Genomic DNA, 25,139 nt, shown 5'->3' on the forward strand with positions numbered 1-25,139 from the left:
CTTAACAATGGCTGATCTTGTTGAAGCTATCTTCTCTGGTGCAGACTAGCTACATGGCCTATGTTGTTTTATTACTCTTGATATTGTTTTCCTTATTCACACACCTTTATTGTGTTTGTGTTAACTTGATTTGCTGGTTACATTTACAAGGTTCTGGAACTGTTCGACCCTCTGCTTGCCACTAGGTGACACTATAGTTGGTTTACTAATGGAGAGAGATGTCACCACCTGGTGGCTGATGTGTGCCATCATATGCTTAAGAACTAATCAATGCATAGAACATCATGAATATTGTCTAATTATACCTCATGGAGGAAACAAATTCTTCTTTAAATCTTTATAAATTACAATGTACAAGAGATGTATCTAAGTAAATATGTCTTGGTGGGGTAGAATTAGTCAGAAATGTTCATTTTCAAGTCTCTAGAAAAGAAAGGTGGTTCATAGTTCTTCATCTTTTGATTTGTTCATTTTATTCTCTCTTTCATTGTGTTCTTCATACCTAGTAAAATAGGAAAGGCAAAAGTCAGTGCCACTTGAGCCAAGTCACATGACCTCACATTGTGTCAGAATGGAAATATATTTAAAATAATGTTGAGGTGGGAAGATGTTTTTTTGAACACACCAGACATCCTAGCATTGCCCTAGGTGTACACTTTTATAATGGGTGTTGCTTAGTAGCATCCATCATACATATAGGTATAAAGGTTAAAAAAACAAAAAAAAAACCCCTGCATTTTATACACGGGGATGCTTGATCCTTCACCTATTGGGAGGTAATAACTTTGGTTATTTTTTATTTCTGCCTTGGCAGGGAATTACCTTCTTTCCCCATAGGGGTAAAACTTAACTTTTATTGAAGTCTTTAAACAAAAGGAAAAAGTGCAAGTGTATATACAGTGCTATGAATTAAAAATAGTCACTTGATATCTCATATCCGTATTTCAGGGTAGGCATGCCTAGGGGCAGGAAAGAACAGCGCAAAGGGGTTACACCAATCGGTAATGTTTAGTGCTGAATAGGGGAAGCTAGACTGCCAACTAGTCTGGCTTGTATTCCCTCCTAAAGATGTAGGTAGCTTATAAGTTTGTAATTTTGTTACGCGTTTACAAGGTCGCGATATCACTAAGTGGTTATCCGATGGTGTATGGTGTGTCTCAGAGACTTATGAAATTATTGAAGTAAAAATCGCTTTGTATGTTTGCGGTGTCGCTGAGATCATGTTGCTGTATGTCTTATTTAGAGTGTGCAGGCACCCAGTATCTATTTGGCAGCATGGACCGCTTGCCTATTCAAGACGCTTGGGATATATCTTGCACACAAAATAACTAGGGTCTCGCTGTGTCGGCACACGGGCAGCGTGCCCCGTGTTCCGAGAGCTGCGGACCTCACTGCCCGGTACTATGCCTATTCTCCTATTTGTCAGTAGATTAACTGTACATATATCTATCGGGTTTCATAGTATCAAGTAGACTATGTTAAAATTCTTTGCCTTTCAAGACCTGACTAGTTTTGCCAGAATACTCTGGCTTTCTCAAAGGAGGCAATGGTAGGGGGTGGAGCTAGATGTGGCTTTTATGTCTTTGCTACGACATTTCACCCCTGGTCATAGATTGAGAGAACCTATTGTAATATGTAATGGTGCTTTGGGGCTCCGATAGCCAGCCAGCCTCGACGTAGAGGCATTGTACACCAGTATCAGACATGAGAGCGGCATACAAGCAATCCAACACTATCTATCTACAAGAGGAACCTCTTTTGTTCCTCATAACAACTTTGTCCTGAAATTACTCCAGTTCGTACTCACTCATAACTTTTTTATCTTCAATAAACAATTTTACTTACAAAAAAATGGCACAGCGATGGGCACAAGCTGTGCCCCCACCTACGCCAATCTCTACTTGGGTTGGTGGGAGGCAACCCACGTCTTCTCGGAAGAGTTACAAATCTACACAGACCGCATCATTTTTTGGGGACGCTACATCGATGACATCCTGATACTTTTGGATGAAGATGTAGCGTCCTTCCAAAATTTCGTCCAAATCCTCAATACCAACTATGTCAACCTACATCTCACAAGTGAGATACATGAAAACCAAATCTATTTCCTTGACCTTACTATTGGTAAAGATAAAGTAGGAAACATTACTACAGACATATATAGAAAACCCACTGCCACAACCAGTTTTCTTAACTGGCAAGGTTTCCACCCAGTGCCCCTCAAACGAGGCATACCAGTGGGTCAGTATCTGCGTGCTAGACGTAACTGTTCCACAGAAGAAAGTTTTTTGACGGAATGCAACACCCTATACCAAAAATTCCGCAGCAGAGGATACCCCAAAAAAACCCTGCATAGAGCGTTCTACAGAGCCAAACACACGAATAGAGATGAACTTCTTGGACATCAAACGATCAAAAATACCACCAAAATAATCAGATGCATCAGTACTTATGACGTAGCCCATCACGAAATCCGTCAAATTCTGACCAAATATTGGCCCATCCTTCAAGCGGACCCAGATTTGAAAGATGTTATCTCAGCAACCCCTACCATCACCTATAGAAGAGGGAAAAATCTGAAGGACCAATTAGTCCATAGTCACTACACGGAGAAAACTGAAGCACCAACCACATGGCTGAAGTCAAATGTGAAGGGATCGTATCCTTGTGGAAGTTGCACTTACTGCAAGTACATGCTCAAGACTAAGTCCTTCATTAACCCTGCCGATAATCATGAATACACAATAAGGGAATTCATCAATTGTCAGACCAAAGGATTGGTCTACGACGCAAAATGCCCCTGCGGTCTCCTCTACGTGGGGAAAACCATTCAACCCTTCAAGAACCGTATAGGGTCCCACCTGAGCAATATTTGAAGAAAACTGATACAAGTATTGCACGCCATATAAATGCAGAACATAACGGAAACCCCAAAGGTTTAACCTTCTGGGGAATTCAGCAGATACAACTGGGTCCAAGAAGAGGTAACCTGGACCTCAAATTACTTCAAGCGGAAGCTAAATGGATTCATCGTTTAAAAACCCTATCCCCTGGTGGCTTAAATGAGGGTTTCACCTATACTCCCTTTCTATAAATTCATTTTGTAGCAAATTCTATACAGCACTATTTTGAGGTCATTGGTGAACCATACACGAGTATTGAACCATACGTACCATAATCTTCCCTTTTAAACCGACAAAAAATCCAATCTTATGTGTAGTGAAATATGGCTAGGCAATGTTTAGATGTGTACATATATACTTTTATCTAGATACTCATACAGGGAATAACTCCACGCAATACTCAGTTCATCCCCCCCTTTTGTTCTAAAAAATATAAAACTAGACTAGTGTCCCATTTTATAGGTCTAGCAATTAGACCCAGTATTCATACCATACCCCTCATAAGATCTAACACCAAACACCTATCTAAAACAGATCAGGTCTTAAAACATGCGCAAAAGAGCAATAATTCTAATTGTCTCAAACTTTTTCTCTTACCTCTCCATCTTCTAAGTGACAAAACATGCGCAAAGCATACCACACCAAAGCCCCTGGGTATCTAAGTATTCAGACATGCGTAGTAGCCTTCATTTACCTGAATACAAGCTAAGTTCAATTACATGCGCAGAAGCAGCTAATGGATGAGGAATACAGACTACGTCTGAAGACATGCGCACAACTAGACACAAACCAATATGCATCTAAGTACCATGACATGCGCAGTTCCGACCTTCACACAATGTTCGGACATGCGCAGTTCAGCCACTACATCTAACATATTTCTAAGTACTCCTATATAAGGCCCAAGTAGTGCGGTCTATGCGCACCCAAAACTGTCCAACATAAAAACCAAAAGAAAAAACTATGAATGCAAGACCAATATATATATAAATACTTTATTTTTTTATTGTTATTAGAATATCAAAATATCAAAAAGAAATTATTTCAGTTAAAAATACAAAACAGGGGGGCTAGAGCTAATACAAATCCCCCAAAAAACGGTGGATTAACTAGGTTCTTATACATAAGATATGGTATCACAAAATAGATAACAGTAGAAAAAGGGGGAACCTATATACACACATATATACTGGGCACTGGGTTGGTACTACATACAATACATAAATATAACTCACAGTGAGTACACAGAAAGAAATATCATCCATATATAGTAAATATTACCCATACGTGTCCTTAGTATACGAGTCCACCTCACCATGCACCCGACGCGCGTTTCACGTGTTGCTTTATCGAGGGTACCATTGCCTCCTTTGAGAAAGCCAGAGTATTCTGGCGAAACTAGTCAGGTCTTGAAAGGCAAAGAATTTTAACTTAGTCTACTTGATACTATGAAACCCGATAGATATATGTACAGTTAATCTACTGACAAATAGGAGAATAGGCATAGTACCGGGCAGTGAGGTCCGCAGCTCTCGGAACACGGGGCACGCTGCGAGACCCTAGTTATTTTGTGTGCAAGATATATCCCAAGCGTCTTGAATAGGCAAGCGGTCCATGCTGCCAAATAGATACTGGGTGCCTGCACACTCTAAATAAGACATACAGCAACATGGTCTCAGCGACACCGCAAACATACAAAGCGATTTTTACTTCAATAATTTCATAAGTCTCTGAGACACACCATACACCATCGGATAACCACTTAGTGATATCGCGACCTTGTAAACGCGTAACAAAATTACAAACTTATAAGCTACCTACATCTTTAGGAGTGAATACAAGCCAGACTAGCCGGCAGTCTAGCTTCCCCTATTCAGCACTAAACATTACCGATTGGTGTAACCCCTTTGCGCTGTTCTTTCCTGCCCCTAGGCATGCCTACCCTGAAATACGGATATGAGATATCAAGTGACTATTTTTAATTCATAGCTCTGTATATACACTTGCACTTTTTCCTTTTGTTTAAAGACTTCAATAAAAGTTAAGTTTTACCCCTATGGGGAAAGAAGGTAATTCCCTGCCAAGGCAGAAATAAAAAATAACTGCATTTTGTACACCGCGGAAACCGTGCAGAGAAGTTTCCGCAGATTCCGTCGCTTGTCACCGCCCATACCATAGACTCCATTCTATGCATGGGCGGATTCCGCCGTCCATCCAAAGAATTAACCGGTCCATTCTTGGGACAGACAGCAGAATCCGCCAATGCATAGGGTGTGGTCTATGGCACGGGCGGGAACGAGTGATTGAATCTGCGGGAACTTCTTTGCCCGGATTCCTCAGTCTGAACATACCCTTACACAGTGTAAAAACAGCTTAACCTAATCTCTGCCCCAAACAATGGCTATTGCCATGCTCTCTGAGTCTTGCACATTGCACCAGAAGATTAGTTTCTTATATAAGAGAAACCAGGGGTTGATAAAATCTCTGGGCGGCAGAACTAGCAGCTTTAGATTATCTGAAGTGAACTTGTGCTCCTGTGACACAATCTAGTTAAAAATATATAACTTAAGCAATAGTGTTTGACTAATTTATGGATCACGGTTGAAAATGAAAAGCTGCAACAGAACTTGGCTCCTTGTTTTTGTGGGGATCCGTTTTATTTCCTTGACTCACTGCCAGGATTTAAAGGATCATCAACATTTACAAACATAATCTACAGGAAAGTAAATAAAAAATCATAGACAAACAATAGGAAAACTACTAATGCAACACAATAACAGCGTCCCTGTCACCTCCATATAGCACTGCCAGCTGAGCGCACTATACTATGCACATTCTTATCAGGGCAAAAACCAAAATATAGACCTTTTAAAAAATAAAAAAAAGGAGATATGTGAATCTCTAGCAAGCGACTTTTGCTTTCTGTCTCACCCCCTAGCTTGTTCCCAGGTGTTATGGAAGGAGGGGCCCATACATATCCCACAACCTGTACAACAGGGGACAACCTGCCCTTGGACCAATGCTTGGATGTGCCCACATGGAGAAGCCTGAGGGCTCCATGTTATCTGGTCCTTGGTATCATGTGAGTCAGAACTATTAATGCGGCTTTGGGTCCATTTACACAGAAAAATTATCTGCAAAAGATTTGAAGCCAAAGCCAGGAATAGATTTGAGAAGAGGAGAAATCTCAGGCTTTCCTTTATGACCTGATCTCTGTTTATAGTCTGTTTCTGGCTTTGGCTTCAAATCTTTGGCAGATAATCTGTTAGATAATCTTTCTGTGTAAATAGACCCTTTGTGTTTTTTACTTACCTTGTTTTGGCAGGACAAGTGATTGCAGCTGTTGGGGCAGCATTTCAGGTCCTCCTCACATTTGCTATCAGATAAACATTGAAGGCTTGGGTCACAGGTCGTCCCATTGATAATCTCAACGGGAGGGCAGGAGCCAGGTTTATCTAAAGGGAAATAACAGATGTCATGGACTGTCGGATGTCACGGGTCACCATACTGTATCACATGGTCTGTACTCACAGTCTGGGATCTGGCACTGATATCCATTACATGAGGTTTTACAACATTTGCGAACGCCGCTACAATCGGAGTCATCGTTGCACCTCCTGGAGCAAATCCCAAGAGGAAAAGAACCCAGAGTTGGACATGTTCCTGTCTTATCTGAAAGGGTAAAGCAAAGAAATAAAAATCCCAGCTGCAGCTGACTGTTCTCATTGTCCTCTTACAGGTGGATCTGTAGTATGATTTCTGTGTGTGCACAGCCTTAGACGGCATTCATGTATCCGCAATAGAGACACAACTTACATCAGTATCACAGGCATGTGGGTATAGCCTATACCCCTTTTCACACATCAATATAATATTGTATAACACTGGATCGATTTCTATGGGCCTTTGCACATATTTTTGTCACTGATCCAGACTGGGGCCATGATTTGTGAACTCACTAATAGAAATCAATGGGTCTGTGCAAATTGCTTGCAGATTAATGTTAATCTGTAACTTGCAGATCTATTGCCTGCTTTTTCTTTTCTTTTTTTCAGACAATTTAGCAGACAATATTGCATTGCCGACTTTTGCAGATTGTGGACATTGGACGTGGACAGAAAAAACAATAGTTAAATGTGAAAGGGGCCTTAGGCTGTGGGCGCACAACAATCAAGCCCTACATTACGTGTTTGGACCAGGAAAGTTCCTTGGAATATATGTTTATGTACCCATAGGGCTCTTTTCACCTGAGAGTAGCCAAAAGAGTATCAAGTTGGTATATATGGGGATACTGCCAATGACTTTCAGTAAAATTAAGCCAAATCCACTTATTTAAATGGGTTTTCTTGTTCTTGTCTACTATCCAAGTATAAGATACTATTAGTAGAATAATAATACAGTGCCTAGGTGTACTCTACCTGGTCTCTTTTTATCAGCTGCTTGTGACCTTCAATAGGTCATCTCTCTTGCTCCATGTGGCAGGCCTCTAATACTGAGGAGTTACTGGGACCTGTTCTAATACACACAACATCAACTTGAAACAAAGATTTTTACATTGAGAACACTCCTAATTTTCCTCCATGCTGATCTCAACCAAAATACCAACTGAATTGTAACTGTTGAGGTGAAGAAATAACATCCTTCTAATACCAGCTATCAGCATTGCTCAATCTGAGGTTCTTAGAGACAGGTAAACAATTCTGAATATCAGTGATGATGACAGGTTAGAAGTCATATCCAGGCAGCTATACACATGATAGTTGTTGCTCTATCCCTGTTCAACCCTACTTATATAGTGTCCCACAGTTAAGTACTTTAGGTCAGAAAATTATCCCTTCAGTGGTAATGAAGGTGCATTCTTTAGTTTTACCACAAGGTGCCAGTGTTATGTTTAAGCTTTGTTATCTGTTGCGCAGCTGTAGTCACTATAGGGTTACTGTTTTTCTACCACATGGTTTGTGCCAACCAATGAGAGATGCTTTTATTTTTCTACCTATCCATGCACTTTATACATACACAACACACAGCCCCTAGGGGACAGTGCAGTCTAGTGTGTGACAGTGGATAGACATGTATGGAGAACACAGAGACTTTCTTTCTAAAAGCTACACTTACAGACACTATGCAGTGCTAATCAGCTAAGGGAGGACAAGTCAGAGATCATCCCTGCCCACGCTGTAAACCTCCCTGTAAACCAGGGTGGTATCCTGAGACTGAGGAACTGACCTGGTTAGAGCAAAGCAACCGTAACCAAGGTCTAAGTAATCTCGCAGTGCAGGTGACACCGGGACACGCTCGGACACTTACCTCAACTCAGGTAACCAAGACTGGGGCTTGTGTCACACTTGTAAGGTGGTTTAGCGACATTCAGGTCAACACACGGGCACAAGTATTCTCTCAAGTATTTCTTCTCACAAGTTCTAGCAGTGCACATTACTACACTGGGTTGGGGCTCTCCTGACAATCTTCTCTCCACTCCTCTCAAGTCTTTTACTCTACTTAATTGAACCAGTACTGCTACTCTTCCTCAGCACTTCAGCATCTCTCAGCATAGATTCAGTAAACTCAAGTCTGTATCTCAAAAGTCATTTGTTACCCTGCTATCCTGTATTTTCAGTAAAGATCAGTTTATTTATTCTACTGGGACTAGAACCAGCACCTATACTTACAGGCTACACCATCCTTGGGTTATTTTCCCCTTTTTGTGGGTGGCGGTACCGACAGACCGGGTGGGCCATCTCCCCATTCCAGACCATCGTGATAAGAGCCCAAGGGCACCATCACAACCTGGCAGGTCGCCGACCATTGGGGGTCAATATGGCCAGCCACATTAACTAAAAGCAGGTACAACACCATACCTGTGTGCTGAGCTAGCACTGGCGTCACGGTTATACCACCCGTAGCTGAGCTGTATTCCAACCACTGACATAACATTATCCCGGCGGTCGAGCACCACACAAACTGGTGCACACACCACACTTACACATAAATGCTTGGCTTAAAAGGAAAAGAGGGGGAGTAAGCTGTCAGCAGGCACGGACTGGCCCACGGGGATCAGTGGAATCTCCTGGTGGGCCCTACCCCTTTGGTGGGCCTCTGAAAAGGAGGTGGGCCTCCCTGTTTAGCAGCTTCAGGACAACGTATAATCTCCCAGCACTGCTACACATGCCTGTCACCCAGTCACTGCCTCTATATAGTAGCAAGTAGTGTGCAGAATCAGGGTAGCCCCTCTCCTCTCGCCTAGGACCCACCCCCACCTCCTCTAAGGCTGCCTCCATCCTCTATTTGTGCTGCTGATTGCAGTCGGGACACAGGAGGAGGGGAGGGAGAGCATCTGCAGCATGCAGAGTGTGGGCTTGGAGCAGCTTCTTGAGGGGTGCTTTCCTGTAACAGAGGTAAATATGTGTGTGCACATGATGTATGCGAGTCTGTGTGTATGGAGCATGTGTGTATGGGTGTATTATCTATGCATATATGTAATGTGCATTTGTTTATATCTGAATATGATGTGTGTGTACATATGGTGCATGTGTGTACTATGTATGTATATAGGTGTTTATATGTGTATATGCATTGTGCATATTTGTATTTAATATGTATGTACATTCATTTGTAACTCCCCCTCCCAAACATGACCATGCCAGGAACTAAGCTTTCAGGTTTCAGACATTCCAGCTTACAGCTATTCAGAAGCTTTTTTGACTGTTTGTACCAGAGAATAAAAGCATTTTCTATGCTATGGAAGCACAGACAAATATATTTAAGGTACCATGTGTCTTCTTGACCTAACAGCATCTAACAGTGTCATCAGATTCCCTTTAAAGCAGAAGTCTCATGAAACTAACAAATCACAGGCAGGCGGTGCGGTAAAATAATAATGAAAGTATACTTACCCGTCCCAGTGCCCTTGCAGCACCACTCTTAGGTCTTTCCCACAGCCACCAGAAGTAAGTTTCGTCAGGGTTTTGTGTATGTAACAGCCTTGACTCAAGCTGCAATATCTCAGTCCCACACCAGTCACTGATTGGCTGAGTGGGAGCGATCCATCAACCGAGTATGCGATGTTGCAATAACAAGAACAATTGGGTCACGGGGACTGGTAAGTATACTTTCTTTATCATGTTCCTGCATCCCCCCACCTGCCTGAAATTTTTTAGTTTCATGGGACATCTCCTTTCAAGAAACTTAAAGGAGTATTCCACTCAAACATAACTTTTTATATCTTGCTGCCCACAGCGAGACTAACAATTCATTCGATACTTATCTATTCCATACTTATTCACTCTCCTTCTCCCAGTTCTGAGCTGCTGCTTTTTGCTTAAGACACAAAATTCTACATGTGAGCCTTTCTCTCTGTCTCCCTCTCCTACCCTCTCCCTTCTGAGACAGCTGATGTAAGCAAGTCCCTCACGGGCTGTTTCTGCAACATTGTAGCTTCTTTGTAATGCTGGGAGGGTTACTCACAGCGAGTTCATTCACAAACAAGCTGCATTGTTGCAGATAAAGTCTGTCTGGGACTTGTTTACATTAGCAGTCTCAGAAGGGGGAGACAAAGGCTCACCCACAGATTTTTGTGTCTGCAGCAAAAAGCAGCAGCTCAAAACTGGGGAAAGGAGACAATAGATAATAACAAGTATGAAAGGAATTGTTAGCCTTACCATGGGCAGTAACATATCAAAAGTTATGTTTTAGTGGTATAACCCTTTAAGTGGCACGCTATGCTGTTTGCATAGAGTGACTGAAAAGTTACTAACAGTGAGCCAACATCGCTGGTCACATACACAGCTCTGTGCAAAGTCGCTATAGTAATGTAAACAGTTTGGAGCTGGTATATCTGGTGTTTGTAGGGTGGCCCCCTAGCATCAAATTCCTTGATGAGCCCAAGGTACCATAGTGCAACCCTGGCTGGCAGACTCCTTTGCTAGCAGCTTATCTAGCATTTTAAATTCCACACATTTGATATTTCTGTCCACCAACATGACCTAGCCAGAGAGAGTAAGGAGTCCCCCATGCACATTAGACATTGGCTGGTTCTCCCCACAAGGTGACTAGTTTGGGCCATTAACGTAAATGAGTCCACTAACAGTATGCATCACTATAACTTGGCACCCCTGTTTGACACAATGGCGGACATTTATTAAACTGGTAAAAAGTAGAACTGTCTCAGTTGCTCCTAGCAACCAATCAGATTCCACTTTTCATTCCTCACAGACTCTTTGGAAAATGAAAGGTGGAATCTGATTGGTTGCTAGTGGCAACTGAGCCAGTTCTACTTTTTACCAGTTTAATAAATCTCCCCCATTGTGTCAAACAGGGGTGCCAAGTTATAGTGATGCATACTGTTAGTGGCCTCATTCTTACAAGTGAGCCAATATGTGGCATATAGGCATATATATATATATATATATATATATATATATATATATATATATATATATATATATATAAAAATATATATAGGCAAATTGTAATAAATGCCTGCGACCACTGTCAGCTGCAATTCAGTGCAGGGATGTGGAGTTGGTAAGCCACAGCTCTGACTCCAACTCCGACTCTGGCTCCTGAATTTTATCAGGACCGACTCTGACTCCAGCTCCTTTATAAATTGCCAGTCAGACTTGGGTCAGCAGCTTCAGTGGAATAAGGAAAGCAGCTTCTCCTGTGTGTGCAATGGATGTAGCTAGTCTCCAGCCTCCATGTCCTGAACAACTCACAACTAGACTAGCTTAAAGGACAAGTGCCATGAAAAACTTTTTCTCAGTAATTGAAGTACATTACAAAGTTATATAACTCTGTAATATGCTTCAATCACCTATCTGCCTCCCTTCCCTGTCTTTTCCCCCTCAACCCCCCACCAGGAAGTGTAAGAAACTCACAGATACCTAATTACTGTCGTCACCAGTTTCTTCTCTCAGCTCCTTCTTGTGACGATGAGTCATCAGCAGGAGGGCTGCTCTAGCTCCTGTTACACCAGCCTCCCCCTCCCCTGCCTTTTCAGGTGACTCAGCTTGCTCAGCTCTGATTGGCTGAACAACTGCAAGCCATCTGAGTCATGTCACTTTCTTATCTTCTCTCCGACTGACTCCCAGCACATAGGCAGCCTCCCCCCTCCCCTCATACTCTCGCCTGCTGCCGAGTGGACTCAGTGAGTGAAGGAGTCATGTCACTAGGGAAGATAAGCAAGTGACATGACTCAGATGGCTTGCAGTTGTTCAGCCAATCGGAGCTGAGCAAGCTGAGCCACCTGATAAGGCCGGGGAGGGGAAGGCTGGTGTAACAGGAGCTAGAGCAGCCGTCCTGCGGATGACTCATCGTCACAAGAAGAAGCTGAGAGAAGAGCTTGGTGACAACAGTAATTAGGTCTGTGTGAGTTTCTTACACTTCCTGCTGGGGGGTGGAGGGGGGAAAAGACAGGGAAGGGAGGCAGATAGGTGATTGAAGCACATTACAGAGTTATATAACTTTGTTATGTGCTTCAATTACTGGGAAAAGTTTTCATGGCACTTGTCCTTTAAGCAGGTGGTCTTTTCTGCTGACAATTTTTAATTAAATATTCACCATACACAAAGAAACACTGTTAACAATGCCAGATTCCTATAATATAGAGTGTTCAGCCATAGTGATATAGAGGGGTCCTCCATAGTGATATAGAGGGGTCAGCCATAGTGATATAGAGTGGTCAACCATAGTGATATAGAGGGGTCATCCATAGTGATACAAAGGGGTCAGCCATAGTGATATAATGTCATATGGTCAACCATAGTGATATAGAGGGGTCATCCATAGTGATACAAAGGGGTCAGCCATAGTGATATAGTGTAATATGCCCAGAGGATCGCTCATTGTCCAGGCAGCCCATAGGATACAGCAGCGTCTGCTGACGACGCTGCTATTCCACAGAGTGGCAAAAGCAGATTGTTGCAGTGTGAGTCGTTTGTCTTTCAACATGTTTGAAAGACAAACGACAGAACGATCAGCCAATAATCGGCCAATAATCGTTCCGTGGAATAGGGCCATTAGTGCTTGAGGTAGGTGCTTGGAAAGAGTAGTGGAAGTAGTAGTAGTGCTTTGTAGAGGTAGAGAGAAGAGGAGAGGAGTTTGTCAGAGGAGCCCTTTGTAGCCCTTGTACTCTGCCAGAACTATAGTGGAGATCTGTAAGTACTGAAGTGATACTCGTACTCACATTCAGACTATGTCTGACTGCCTTGTGCCCCCAGGTATCATAACCCCCGTCCCAGCTGGGTAGCACAAGCCCCAGTCGTCGGTTATCTGGGTGTAGCTAGGTGTCCGAGATTTCCCAGTTACCTGCACTGCGCAGTAGGATACGTAACTTCTCTATACGGTAGCTTTGTTTCAGGAGTCTGTCCTGCACTTTTTTGAGGAGTTCCTGGCATCAGCGAGGGTATTCCTTGGTGGCTGCTCTCCCCTACTTTAACTGCTTGTCTAGAAAATCTCTCTGTTAGAGCTAGTCTTTCCTGCATCTGTTCATGCTGGATACCTAGTCTGAACTGAACTGAACTACATCACCTCCTCCACCAGTGTAACTCCTCCTACAGGGGTGTATGTGTACCCTCCTGTGAGTGGTGGAGCTGGTTGTGTAGAGAGAGAAAGAGAAGCAGATAGGGCAGGAAAGAAAGAGCACCTCCTAGTGGTCAGCACATAACACATGACATAGAAACTTCAGCTGTGCATAGAAAGACATAATATATAAAACAGTGACACCTAGTGGGGAAATTGAATACTTCATCCACCACTTAACCTGAGTGCAAACTTTAGGACAGGTGCATAAGAGAACACTAGTAGTTGGACACCACAGAGTGGTCAGCCATAGTGATATAGAAGGGTCAGCCATAGTCCTAGATTTATAAGCTCTTTGTCAGCGTATGCGCTCCTGAATCATCACAATCCCACAGGAACTACCCACTCAGTTAGTCAATGACTGCAGCTTTGTCCCGCTTCACTCACTGATTGGCTGAGCGGGTATTTCTGAGTGGGGCCATGACATCACAGGATTGGGAGCATGTTGCACTGTGGGGGCACGGGGGCGGGTAAATAGGACTTCTTTATTATGATCCAACCTCCTGTACCCCCTCGATTTTTCACTGATGCCCATAATACCCATTTAATTTCTGCCTCTCTCTCTAACACACACACAGCCTGCTGCAGCCATAGCACTCACAAACGCAGCCTGTTGCAGCCATAGCACACACAGACACAGCCTGCTGCAGCCATAGCGCAGACACACACACACAGCTTCCGGCAGCCATAGCACACACACAGCTTGCTGCACCCATAGCATACACACACACAGCCTGCTGCAGCCATAGTGCGCACACACACACACACACACACACACACACACACACACACACAGCCTGCACAAGCCATAGCACACTGGAGAAAAACACAATCTTCTCTCAGAGAGAAAACACCACACTAAGAACAGAGGTTACTGCTACACTGCTTATGGCTTCCTCTCCTTCTCCTCTATATAACACAGGATATCTTCATATTACTCTGCTGCTCATATACAATCACCCAGCTTCTAAGAGAACAGCACAGCTTTCCCCCCCACACAATGGCCCTTCGCTTGTTATAGCTACCATCAGGACTCTGTGATTGTTTTGCAGAACCCCGATGGTGAACAGAGGGAGAATTCTCCATCTGTTCTCCCTATAGATGTTGTGGTCGCACTGGCCACAGAATCTATAGGGTTAACTGCCAGGATCCGAGCCAGGATCAGCTTCTATGCCCATGTCATCCACGGGCGTTGCGGTATGTCCATTTGTGGGAAGATAAGTGTGCAGTAATGCCCAAATGCAGGAACAGGTTAAAGGAAGCACATTACATGCAGCTTTACATATTGCATATTGTGCATATTGAACTCATGTGCATTGAACAGTGCATATTGAACTCATGGATCTATAAATCCACGCATAAGGAGGTCCCTCCAGTGGTAGTTGCAGGTAAAGACTGTTACATAGCTGTTCATGGAAATACATGGTACCGTTTATATATCTCTGTGCTTCTGTACTGTAGAAAAATGCTTTTAATTCTTCTTTGCAAAAATTCAGAGAGGAATTCCTAAACTACTGAAATGGGAGGGCGAGTGAGGAGGTTTTCCAGCTTGCAAATTAGGAACTTGGGAAAGCCTCTTTGACACTTTGCACAGGAGAATTTTTTTTTCTATGTTCTGGAAGCCCAGGGAGACATATGAAAGTTATCATATGTCTCGACCTAACACCTACCTAACAGTGTTAACGCATGTCACTTTAAATTACAAAATGCTGTCTGCTTTCAATGACTACCTGGAGGAGCCTATTGCATGCAGACTTTTACAGTTAGTGGCTTTGCACAATGTTTTTAAGGGAGAAAATACGGGTGTATTTGGATAATTACAGCTGTAAATTATTATTATTATGCTCTTTATTTATGCCTGTAATTATCAAAATACTGGCATACAGTATGTTTTTAGATTCAGCTCTATAGTCTTCAAGTTCAAGAGCTGAATTGGTGCTTGGATCAGCTGAACGTCATCAGACAAAGTAAGTAAGAGTCTAGCAAGATCCTGTATGTATGTGCTGTGTGCATGGTGTTCAGATAGATTATCTTAAGCCCCTATTACACTCCCCGGACAATCTTTAGATCGTCCGGGGATCCCATAGGAAATAGAAGCGGTCTGATGCTGCCGCTCCTATTACACAGAGCAATGGCAGTAGATGGTTGCTCTTCATGTCCTTTGTCTTTCAACATGTTAAAAAAAGAAAACGATGTCGACTGATCATTGTTTTTTATTACACAAAGCAATTATGGTCCATAATGGCCGATAATCGCTTTGTGTAATGGGGCCTTTAAAAATACAGTAGAAGGTGAAAGTATGTCTGCTCTATGTTAGTGTTTCTCAACTTATGGTGCTGCATCTTCTGCAATACAACCACCCTCACCATCCCTCATATGGAACATGATGGAATTAACCAACACAATACATTGGACCAAAAGTGACAAGAAGATAAAAAAAAATTTAATTGCTGGATTAACAACACCCTACTTACTATATGTAACTACGGTATTACCTTGGGAACAGAGACGGCTCAGAAAATTCAGCGCAGATTAGTCTGTAGAATCCAGGTGGTGCAGCAGATATATAAGTATAGCAACACCATTCCTATCACTCCCCACTATAGTTTGAGAACCATCCAGGTACTGGATGTAGCAATTCTGATCTATGTATTAGGGATATATATATATATATATATATATATATATATATATATATATATATATATATATATATATATATATATAATATGGATCTATGCATCAATTGTATTAGGTGCTCTTTAAAGCTGCAGATACACAACTTGCTACCTTCGCCCTGTAAACCGGCCTGTTCACTGTGTGTTATCTTATCAGAGATATAGAGATAAGAGTCGGATTCACACCTGACAGCGCTGATCTCAATCTGAAGTAAATGAATAGATGACATAACATTCAGCCTGTTTTATCCATGTTACCCCTTTAGTTAGACATTGGGGGAGGTCAGTCTTTCTATCCTGTGACTTTAGTTTGTAGGTAGGATCCTGTAATAAATATATGTGTAGTATAACTTAAGTCGCACATGTGCAGCCTGTTGTATCTGACATGAATAACTTTGTATTTACACTGCATGGAAATGAGTGTCATATAATTTGATGATGAGGCTTCTATAGGGACTTACTTGTAGGTACAACCGTAGGAGACGGAGAGGTCACGCTTGCCCCACCAACACACGTCAGTTCCACCAGAAATGCCAGCAGTAGGTAGAGCTTCATTGTACTGCTCGCAGGTTCCAGGTAGACGTCAGTCCCTGCAAATTATCCAAATAGCATTTAAATGTGAGGAGTTGTAGGGGTGGAGCAGCTCGGGGTTGGACTTGGGATGGGATGTCCCCAGCCACCTGTTACCTGCAGCCCAGAAGAAGTTCAGGAAATACTTCAAGAAAGTTTCTCACTTGAAACAAAATATTTAATGTTGTCAAACAAGAAAAGCCAAAAGAAAAGCGAACGACCTGCCTCAGGGGAGAGCATGAAAGATTAATGTCAGGAACATCCTGAGGCCCCCTTCACACGTCCGGAAAAACCATCTGGATTTCCTTTCAGGATGGATTTCCGGACCCAAGTGCGCCGGAATCACGGGCACTTTCCTTATGTACATCAGGAAAGTGCCCGCGATTCCGCATTAGCTGCGCACCCCCCACCACCCGCATAACTCACGGGCCTCCCTGGTGTTCACCTGCTGCTGCCGTCCACATCTGTTCCCCTGGCCTCCTGCTTCCTGGTGCCATGTCCGGACCCCTCACCCAGCGCCCCCCCCCCCCCCCCCCCCGGACCTCAGATTAGCGGCCCGCGCCCAGACCCCTCACCCAGCGCCCCCCTGGACCTCAGATTAGCGGCCCGCGCCCGGACCCCTCACCCAGCGCCCCCCCCCACCCGGACCTCAGATTAGCGGCCCGCGCCCGGACCCCTCACCCAGCGCCCCCCCCCCCCCCCCCGGACCTCAGATTAGCGGCCCGCGCCCGGACCCCTCACCCAGCGCCCCCCCCCCCCGGACCTCAGATTAGCGACCCGCGCCCGGACCCCTCACCCAGCGCCCCCCCCCCCGGACCCCAGATTAGCGGCCCGCGCCCGGACCCCTCACCCAGCGCCCCCCTGGACCTCAGATTAGCGGCCCGCGCCCGGACCCCTCACCCAGCGCCCCCCCCCCCTGGACCTCAGATTAACGGCCCGCGCCCGGACATCTCACCCAGCGGCAACCCCCCCCCCCCCGGACCTCAGTTTAGCGGCCCGCGCCCGGACCCCTCGCCCAGCAGCCGGACACCCCACACCCCCCTGGACCTCGGATCAGCGGACCCCTCGCCGCACCAACCACCCTCTTCCCCCCGCCGTGGCACTGCTGTATCCTCACCTCCTGAGATCTACCACCAGCCCCCCACCCCCCCAGAAGTACAGCTCCCACCATGTCCTGCTGACAGGTCATAACGGGAGTTGTACTTCTGCAGCCTGCGGCCATCCAGGTTGCAGAAGTACAACTCCCACCATGTCCTGCAACCTGGGTGACCACAGACTGCAGAAGTACAACTTCCATCATGACCTTTCAGCCGGGCATGATGGGAGTTGTACTTCTGCAAGCTGTGACCATCCAGTTTGCAGATATACATCTCTGATCGTGTCCTATTTTTCTTCTGATCAGGAAATCCTGAAGGTTTTTCCTGATGGTTTCCTGAAGGTGAAAACTGATTACTGTCAGGAAATCCTGATACTTTCCTGATGACATTTAAGGCCTCCTGATCAGGATTTCCTGACAGTAAAAACTGACACAAACGTGTGAATGGGGCCTGAGAGTTCCTATCCAGATCTGCACTGTGACATCATCTCAAAAGTGAAGCTATGGGAAACTGACATGGGAAAACACAAAGGGCAAAAAGATGGGCACCACTGCACTGCCCGATCCTGAAGTTTCTATGGAAATTCTTTATTATTTTCAGTCTGACACAGTGCTCTCTGCTGTCACCCCTGTCCAAGTCCAGGAACTGTCCAGAGCAGTAGCAAATTCCCATAGAAAACCTTTCCTTCCCTGGACAGTTCCTGTCTCGGACAGAGGTGTCAGCAGAGAGCACTGTGTGAGAGGAAAACAACACTTCCTGCAGGACATACAGCAGCTGATAAGCATGGGAAGACTTGAGATTTTTAAATAGATATAAATTACAAATCTATATAACTTTCTGAAACGAGTTGATTTGAAAGAAAAAGATTTTTGCTGAATAACCCCTTTAAGCTGACCATACACTTTCAATAAGTGTCTGCCAAATGGTCCTCTCCAGACCTTCCCATACACAATTTATTCACAGTTGAATGTACATGTATCCTCTGTGGGGAAAGGATAGGTAAGTCACAACCAAACTACTTGGCACTGGCTTATCCCTCCGAGAACAATAAGGTCCCGAATTGAAAAACCATCATGTCCAACCTCCTCTCCCAAACATTATGTCTCTGTGAAGAGTCAGAAGGCCACCAAACATCTTTAGTATAAGGTGTACTGGCACCTCAGGAGTGTTTGAGATCACAGTGGCTCAGGCTGTTTGAAAATCTTTAGACTGTTTAATCTAAGTTTAGACCATTTTTTAGGTGGCTTACTTTTAAGCCAAAAATGTCCTAAAACATGTGGGACATTTATGGCACACAGTGTGACATATAAGCTACGCCTCTTTTTACAGTAGTCATGCCTATTTTCCCTAAGCCATACCCCCTTGTTAAGCATGTCACACACCTCCATTTTTTTGTCCATTTTTATTTCAAATATGCCACTTCTCCCTGACCTTTGTACTGCCTTCAAGGTCAGAGGTTTGGGGTCCTACTCATCTTGGAGAGAACAGCAAAAAACCACATCCTATTAAAGGGGTACTCCAGCAGAAAGCTTTTTTTTTCCAGTAATTGAAACACATTACAAAGATTTATAACTTTGTAATATGCTTCAATCACCTATCTGCCCCCCTTCCCTATCTTTTCCCCCCTCAATCCTCCACCAGGAAGTGAAGTAAACTCATTCTTACCTAATGACTGTTGACCCCAGGCTGTTTTGTGGGAGCCATTATGGGACAATTACATCATCAAGAGGGAGGCATGTCTAAGCCCTGTTAGGCCAGCCTCCCTTTGTCAGATGACACAGGTTACTCAGCTGTGATTGGCTGAGCAAGATGTAAGCAATCTAACAGTTTTACAGAGTCAGATATCACAGGAGACAAAGTGCATTATGGGAAACCCCAAACCAGGAAGTGAAGAAAAAATGAAGACACCAACTGGAGCTTCAGGGACCTGCAAACAGCGGGAAATTCAAATGGAGACAGACTCAGGAGGCATGGTAAGTGTAAAAACGATGTTTATGATTGATTGATTGTTTTTTTTATCAGCGGAGTACCCTTTAAGTCCTTTTTATGGTACATGTGTGAAGAATCTCAGGCCAGTTTCTACTTGTGTCCAGTAGCTGATTCTAATTTCATCATCCATTTAAGGGGGGATATATTTTCTAGCACACAACCAAGTCCTTTTTCACTGAATGTCCATACTATCCAGCAGTTGTACATTATTGGGTACATCCACAGGTGACTGCATCCACATGAAGACTTTCTAGTGCCAGGCAATGGAATAATGTGCTCCAGCCATCATAACCTGGCTGCGCCACAGATCTAGCATAATGGGGGCATTTACCTGCTGTACAGTGCAGTTGACATCCAATCTGTGCCTGGAATACTCCTGCTAAATAGGATGGTAATTTCTGGAAAATTATGTAGGGTAAAAATAGACAAAAAAATGACTGTGATACTGGTCTGTACTGGTTTCCAGGCATCAGGAATATTTGGGGCCTTGTAAACCCAATTATATAGGATCGACACACTAATATAATCAAATGTCAGTTTTATTTAATCAGTTGAAAACCTTTTTAAAAAAATACCGCAGACAGCTGGATAAGGATAGAATAATTATGTAGTGGAGGTAAAAAGACCTTACTATTACTGCTATTGTGCTGTCCCACCACCAGTGTTTTTGTCTCTCCTGTGCACCTGTCAAAAAGCCTTTTCTCTCAGGTTAAAGTGGTGATAAGGTATTCTGCAGTTTCACCACTAGTTTTTTTTTTTATATGTCTATGTATTACACAGCTGAAGTCAGTATTGGGTTAATGTTTATCATATACCATGTGCTTCTTACTAACCAATAGGAGGTGCTCTCTATTTGTATCCTATCTCTTTTTTCTTTTCTCCTGCACACACTTATCCCCACCATACAGAGGCCCCTGTAAGAGGAGTTACATAGTGGAGGAAGTGCAGTTTAATCTTATCCAGATTCTCAGAGAGGGAAGAGGCAAAAACAAATGTTCCTGCAGTAGGTAAACCAGGGCCAGGCTGATGCCAGGACCCCTGTCAGGGACAAGCAAGTCAATTGAGTCTTGACACAGAAGTGTATAGATGCAGTAAGAGACAACCAGTTCTTTCATAACTTCTACTATATCTACTATGCAGTGCTAAGAACTTTAAAGGGAGAGGTCATCAAGGAACACCCTAAATCATGCCCATGCGTCTCTTCTTTCCCTGCTTTAGCAGAAGCGCACATGGTCATGTCAACCAAGCACCCTCCACCAGAACATGAAGAAAGAATAGACACTGGAACGTTGGCTACTGAGAGGACCTGACTACTGGAGAAAATACCTAAAGAGAGGACCTGGCTACCTAGGGGGTACATAGCTACTGGAGATATTACCTACAAGAGGGCCTGGTTACTGGGGATACCACCAACAAGGGGGGACCTAGCTGATACTACCTACAGGGGTGGAACTGGTTACTTAGGGTACTACCTACAGGGACCTGGCTTCCAGGGGTACTACCTAGAGGGGATGTCCTAGCCACAGCAGAAACTACCTACAGGGGGGGACTTAACTGACTAATTCCTTTGCAAACCACTGTAGTAGAAAGCCCCCATCTGTACTCTTATATTGTATAAAAGAACCCCTCCCCTAAGCCTTTTATATAGAAAATATTTTCCCTCTGTGCCTACATATAGTAGTTAGGCCTTCTCTTTGCATCTATATAGTAGTTAAGCCTGCTCCGTGCATCTATATAGTAGTTAAGCCCCCTCTGTGCATCTATATAGTAGTTAGGCTTATCTTTGCCTCCATATAGTTGGATCCCTCTGTGTCCCCAAATAGTACTTAGGCCCCTCTGTCTCCATGTAGTAATTAGGCCTCCTCTGTGCATCCATATGGTAGTTAGGCCCCTCCGTGCCCCATAAAGTATTTAGGCCTCCTCTCTGCATCTGTATAGTAGTTAGACCCCTCTGTGTTTTTTTTTTTGGGGGGGGGGGGGGCGTGTTAAGGAGTAATTTTCAGTTATTGAACTGACGTAAGGAATCATATTGGCTGTCAAATGTGAGTAAGTTGTTCGAAGTGACATTGCCCATTTGATAACTGCGTATATACCATCTAGAGTATTAGACCATCACACTCAGTATAATACTACCATCATCATTATTATTAGACTGACATATCTGCTATTGGACCAATAGGTGGCTACTGATTAGATAAAGCTTAAACACTCAGGATTTAATCACTGATGGCATGTGACCGGGAAGGTTGTTTGTTCCTTCTCACAAATGTCAATTGTTGCAGGAATGTATTAATTAACACTATGTGTAGAGGAATTTTGATGCAACCCATTGAACCTATTTTTATTGGATGGTGAGTCAAACCAGTAAAATAAATTGCACAACTGAAACCAACATAACTATTGTATCTTGTGCTCCAAGTGAAGCAACTGTATTCAGTGTCAAGGCCTGCGCACCCAGCTAATGAGACACTGGTGAATAATGATGACGGCATCTACTAAGGACAACACATTGACTTTTATAGTCCGAATGCAGTCTAACATTGAATATATTCAGTCTTTTTACCAAACATTCATTTCCATTTTGTTAGACTCAGCAGCATGGTCTACTTTGCTTTTGAGTCCCTCAAAATGAATGTATGTGTTTAGAAAGTTGAGACAGTGTAGTCACTAGTAGCCGACGTTTGGTCTAATACAGTGAATGGGCCATGGGTAGGCAGCAGTATATGATAGAATATCTTTTTGACAATAAATCAATGAACTGGATGTACTAAGAATGTTCCTGTACACTGACAGTGCTTGTTTTATAATTATAACTCTAATTGCTCCTGGCTCAATCACATTTCTCTATTACAAGTCTCACATTTCCCCATTGTAATGCTTTGATTACATTGGCTTCATTGCTTATATACGTGTAGCCAGCTGGGGCCCAATAAAAGTCTCAACCAACGCCCCATCTTTGTCATTGTGGTTGTTGTGACAATAATTTTTGTTGCTCAGACACCCAACGCCCAAACTGGCAAATACCATTGCCAGTAACTGTACAATCTCCACCCGCTGGCAGGTGTTTATACATCTGATCCTGCCATAAGAAAGCATGTTTGTGTGCCGTGGCAATATGAGGCACTTAAGTCCACTTTATCTTCCCAGTCTTTACATAAATAGGAGGACTATTTGTTACTGACTCTACGCAGGTTACCTCATGTTCTCATGTTGAAAACATTGAGTCTACATTGAGTCCACATTGAACCCATGTGATTGTCTACAGGGGTTGCAAGTAAAACAGTTCTATCCACCATAGCTTTACATGCAGACTTTACAGTGTTAGCCATTAGTATTATTAGATTACACGCTGGAGTTTGTGTCTCAGTAGGTTGCATGGTTGAGCTTTCTGTTTTCTTCACTGTACACTGGTTGACATAGTTCCAAAACCATAATCACTGGCTCCAATGTGGCTCCAACTGGCTCCTATACTAAACCACGTATCTCCCTCAATGGTCCTGCATTGCACTGTACAGGAACTAACACACTGTAAGTACATTTGGAAGACTCTTCAGTGATACCCATCTTTTCTAGGACCAATTGCTTCAAGAGAGAAGACAGAAATGAACATCTTTCTCCCATCTTGATCAATTAAAGTTAATTGTTCCACTCTCTCCCCAGACCCACAAGTGCACAGCTTCAGGATAATCCTTACATCCTAACCACCTCCTGCCACCTTCACCTCATTCCTCAAATTCATTTTTTTCACAACATTGACTCCACAAAAACCTTACCACAGAACATTATTTCCCACATGGACTACTTCAATATTCTTTTCTGGCCTTCCATCTAACAATATTGTTCTTCTGGAATATACTCTTAGGCCGTTCTGTAACGGGATGCAGGGTCATACGTGTGTGCCCACATCCCAATTCACCATTAAACACAACGGAGAGTGCAGCTGGAGCTGCACGCTCCATTATGTGACCTGTCAGGCTTGTATTAATTGAATTGAAACTGACATGTCAGTTTTTGCTGCAGCCACTAGGGATCCTGACCGGAGCGTATACTATGTGTATAGACTCTGGCTGGGATCCCATTCATTTTCCATTGAATTAATAAAAAAAATATGTTGTGTGAACATAGCCTTAACATGCAAGGCTATCAATAACCTGCCCCCTTCATATATGTCTGACCTTACAACAGTTTTCAAGATTTCTCCTATGATGTATCTGCCATACTGTAGAACTCAACCACCCTGAGAAATCAGACTCCACCATTGATCTAATAAAATAGATAATAATTATAAACATAAAGGACAATTGTATGAGGTTTGGCGAGCATAAGCTTTATGAAACACCTACAGACCTTATTGTACCCAGTATGGTCATATACAGTCAAGGGAGAATTATATGGTAAGTTGCTGAAGCCACATGCAGCACAATTCCCTCCAAATCTCTGGTTTACATCATCTGGGTTTTTGATCTTTACTTTGATTCAGCCTTATTATTATAGAAGAGATCGGGATTATTAAGTCAACAGCCGTTTAAAAAGAATACATACCTCACCACAAAATCCATGTTCCATTTACTTAGCTATGTTGACATAACAAAGGATAATATTTCACAGGTCGAGATCAGCGCTGATTCAACAATACCCACCCTCTTAGATACGAAAGGTTCTTGAGATCAATTTGCCAAGATGTTGTAAGAGGAAGACTCTCCATCTTGCATAACATGTACAAGTGAGGAACGTATGATCAAACGCATCTTCTGAGGACTCTGGGTAAGGCCAGCTTCCAGGATTTGCAAGAAATGTTACTTTTTATTGACAATCTCATGGTGACTAATTCAAGGTTGCAGCTTTGAAAATTGTGCAATAAACCAGTTCTGTAGAATAAATTGACCGCATTATGTGTAGCTCTTTTTACATTTTGAATATAAACCAATTTGGACTGATGACGATCATCTGGTACATCCCAGTTCCCAAAGGAACCACTTACCCATGTTTTTTCTATATTCATTCTAGAGGGCAATATTTGTTGCATTCTATAACCAGTCACTAAATGGTCAACATATCGGCAAACACTGATGATAAATAGATTGAAAAGTAGAATCTTCTTATATGTCAGAAGGTCACTTGTAGGCATCCCTGCATGTCTTGTTATATGCCATCATGGCAGTCCCCCTCTAACCACGTGGCCTGTCTATTGCTTGTTTTCAGTTGTCCATTATGTGTCTAGAAAGAGCGTATTGTACGTTCTTTGAACATTGTGAACGTTTCTTAGAAGATCATTTTGACAAATTGACTACTATCTAGGCCGTTCTGACTAAGCATGTTGAAAG

General features: G+C 43.3%; 1 protein-coding gene across 2 annotated transcripts; it reads right to left on the reverse strand.

Annotated features, from left to right (window-relative positions):
- Nucleotides 1-78: 78 nt before the first annotated feature.
- Nucleotides 79-24,531, reverse strand: LOC138789850 (waprin-Phi2-like). 2 transcript variants are annotated; one of them, XM_069968696.1, is made up of 5 exons: nt 24,456-24,531; nt 16,621-16,749; nt 6,435-6,575; nt 6,216-6,358; nt 79-502 (listed from the first exon to the last, which is right to left on the reverse strand). In XM_069968696.1, the coding sequence occupies exons 2-5, from the start codon at nt 16,712-16,714 to the stop codon at nt 497-499; spliced, it is 384 nt and encodes a 127-aa protein (XP_069824797.1). In that variant the 5' UTR covers nt 16,715-16,749; nt 24,456-24,531; the 3' UTR covers nt 79-496. The 2 variants fall into 2 exon arrangements, with proteins under 2 accessions (XP_069824797.1, XP_069824798.1); XM_069968697.1 differs by lacking the exon at nt 24,456-24,531 and adding an exon at nt 19,492-19,553.
- Between the last annotated feature and the right edge of the window lie 608 nt (nt 24,532-25,139).

Source organism: Dendropsophus ebraccatus, chromosome 4 (assembly GCF_027789765.1).
Source record: "Dendropsophus ebraccatus isolate aDenEbr1 chromosome 4, aDenEbr1.pat, whole genome shotgun sequence".
NCBI lineage: Eukaryota > Metazoa > Chordata > Amphibia > Anura > Hylidae > Dendropsophus > Dendropsophus ebraccatus.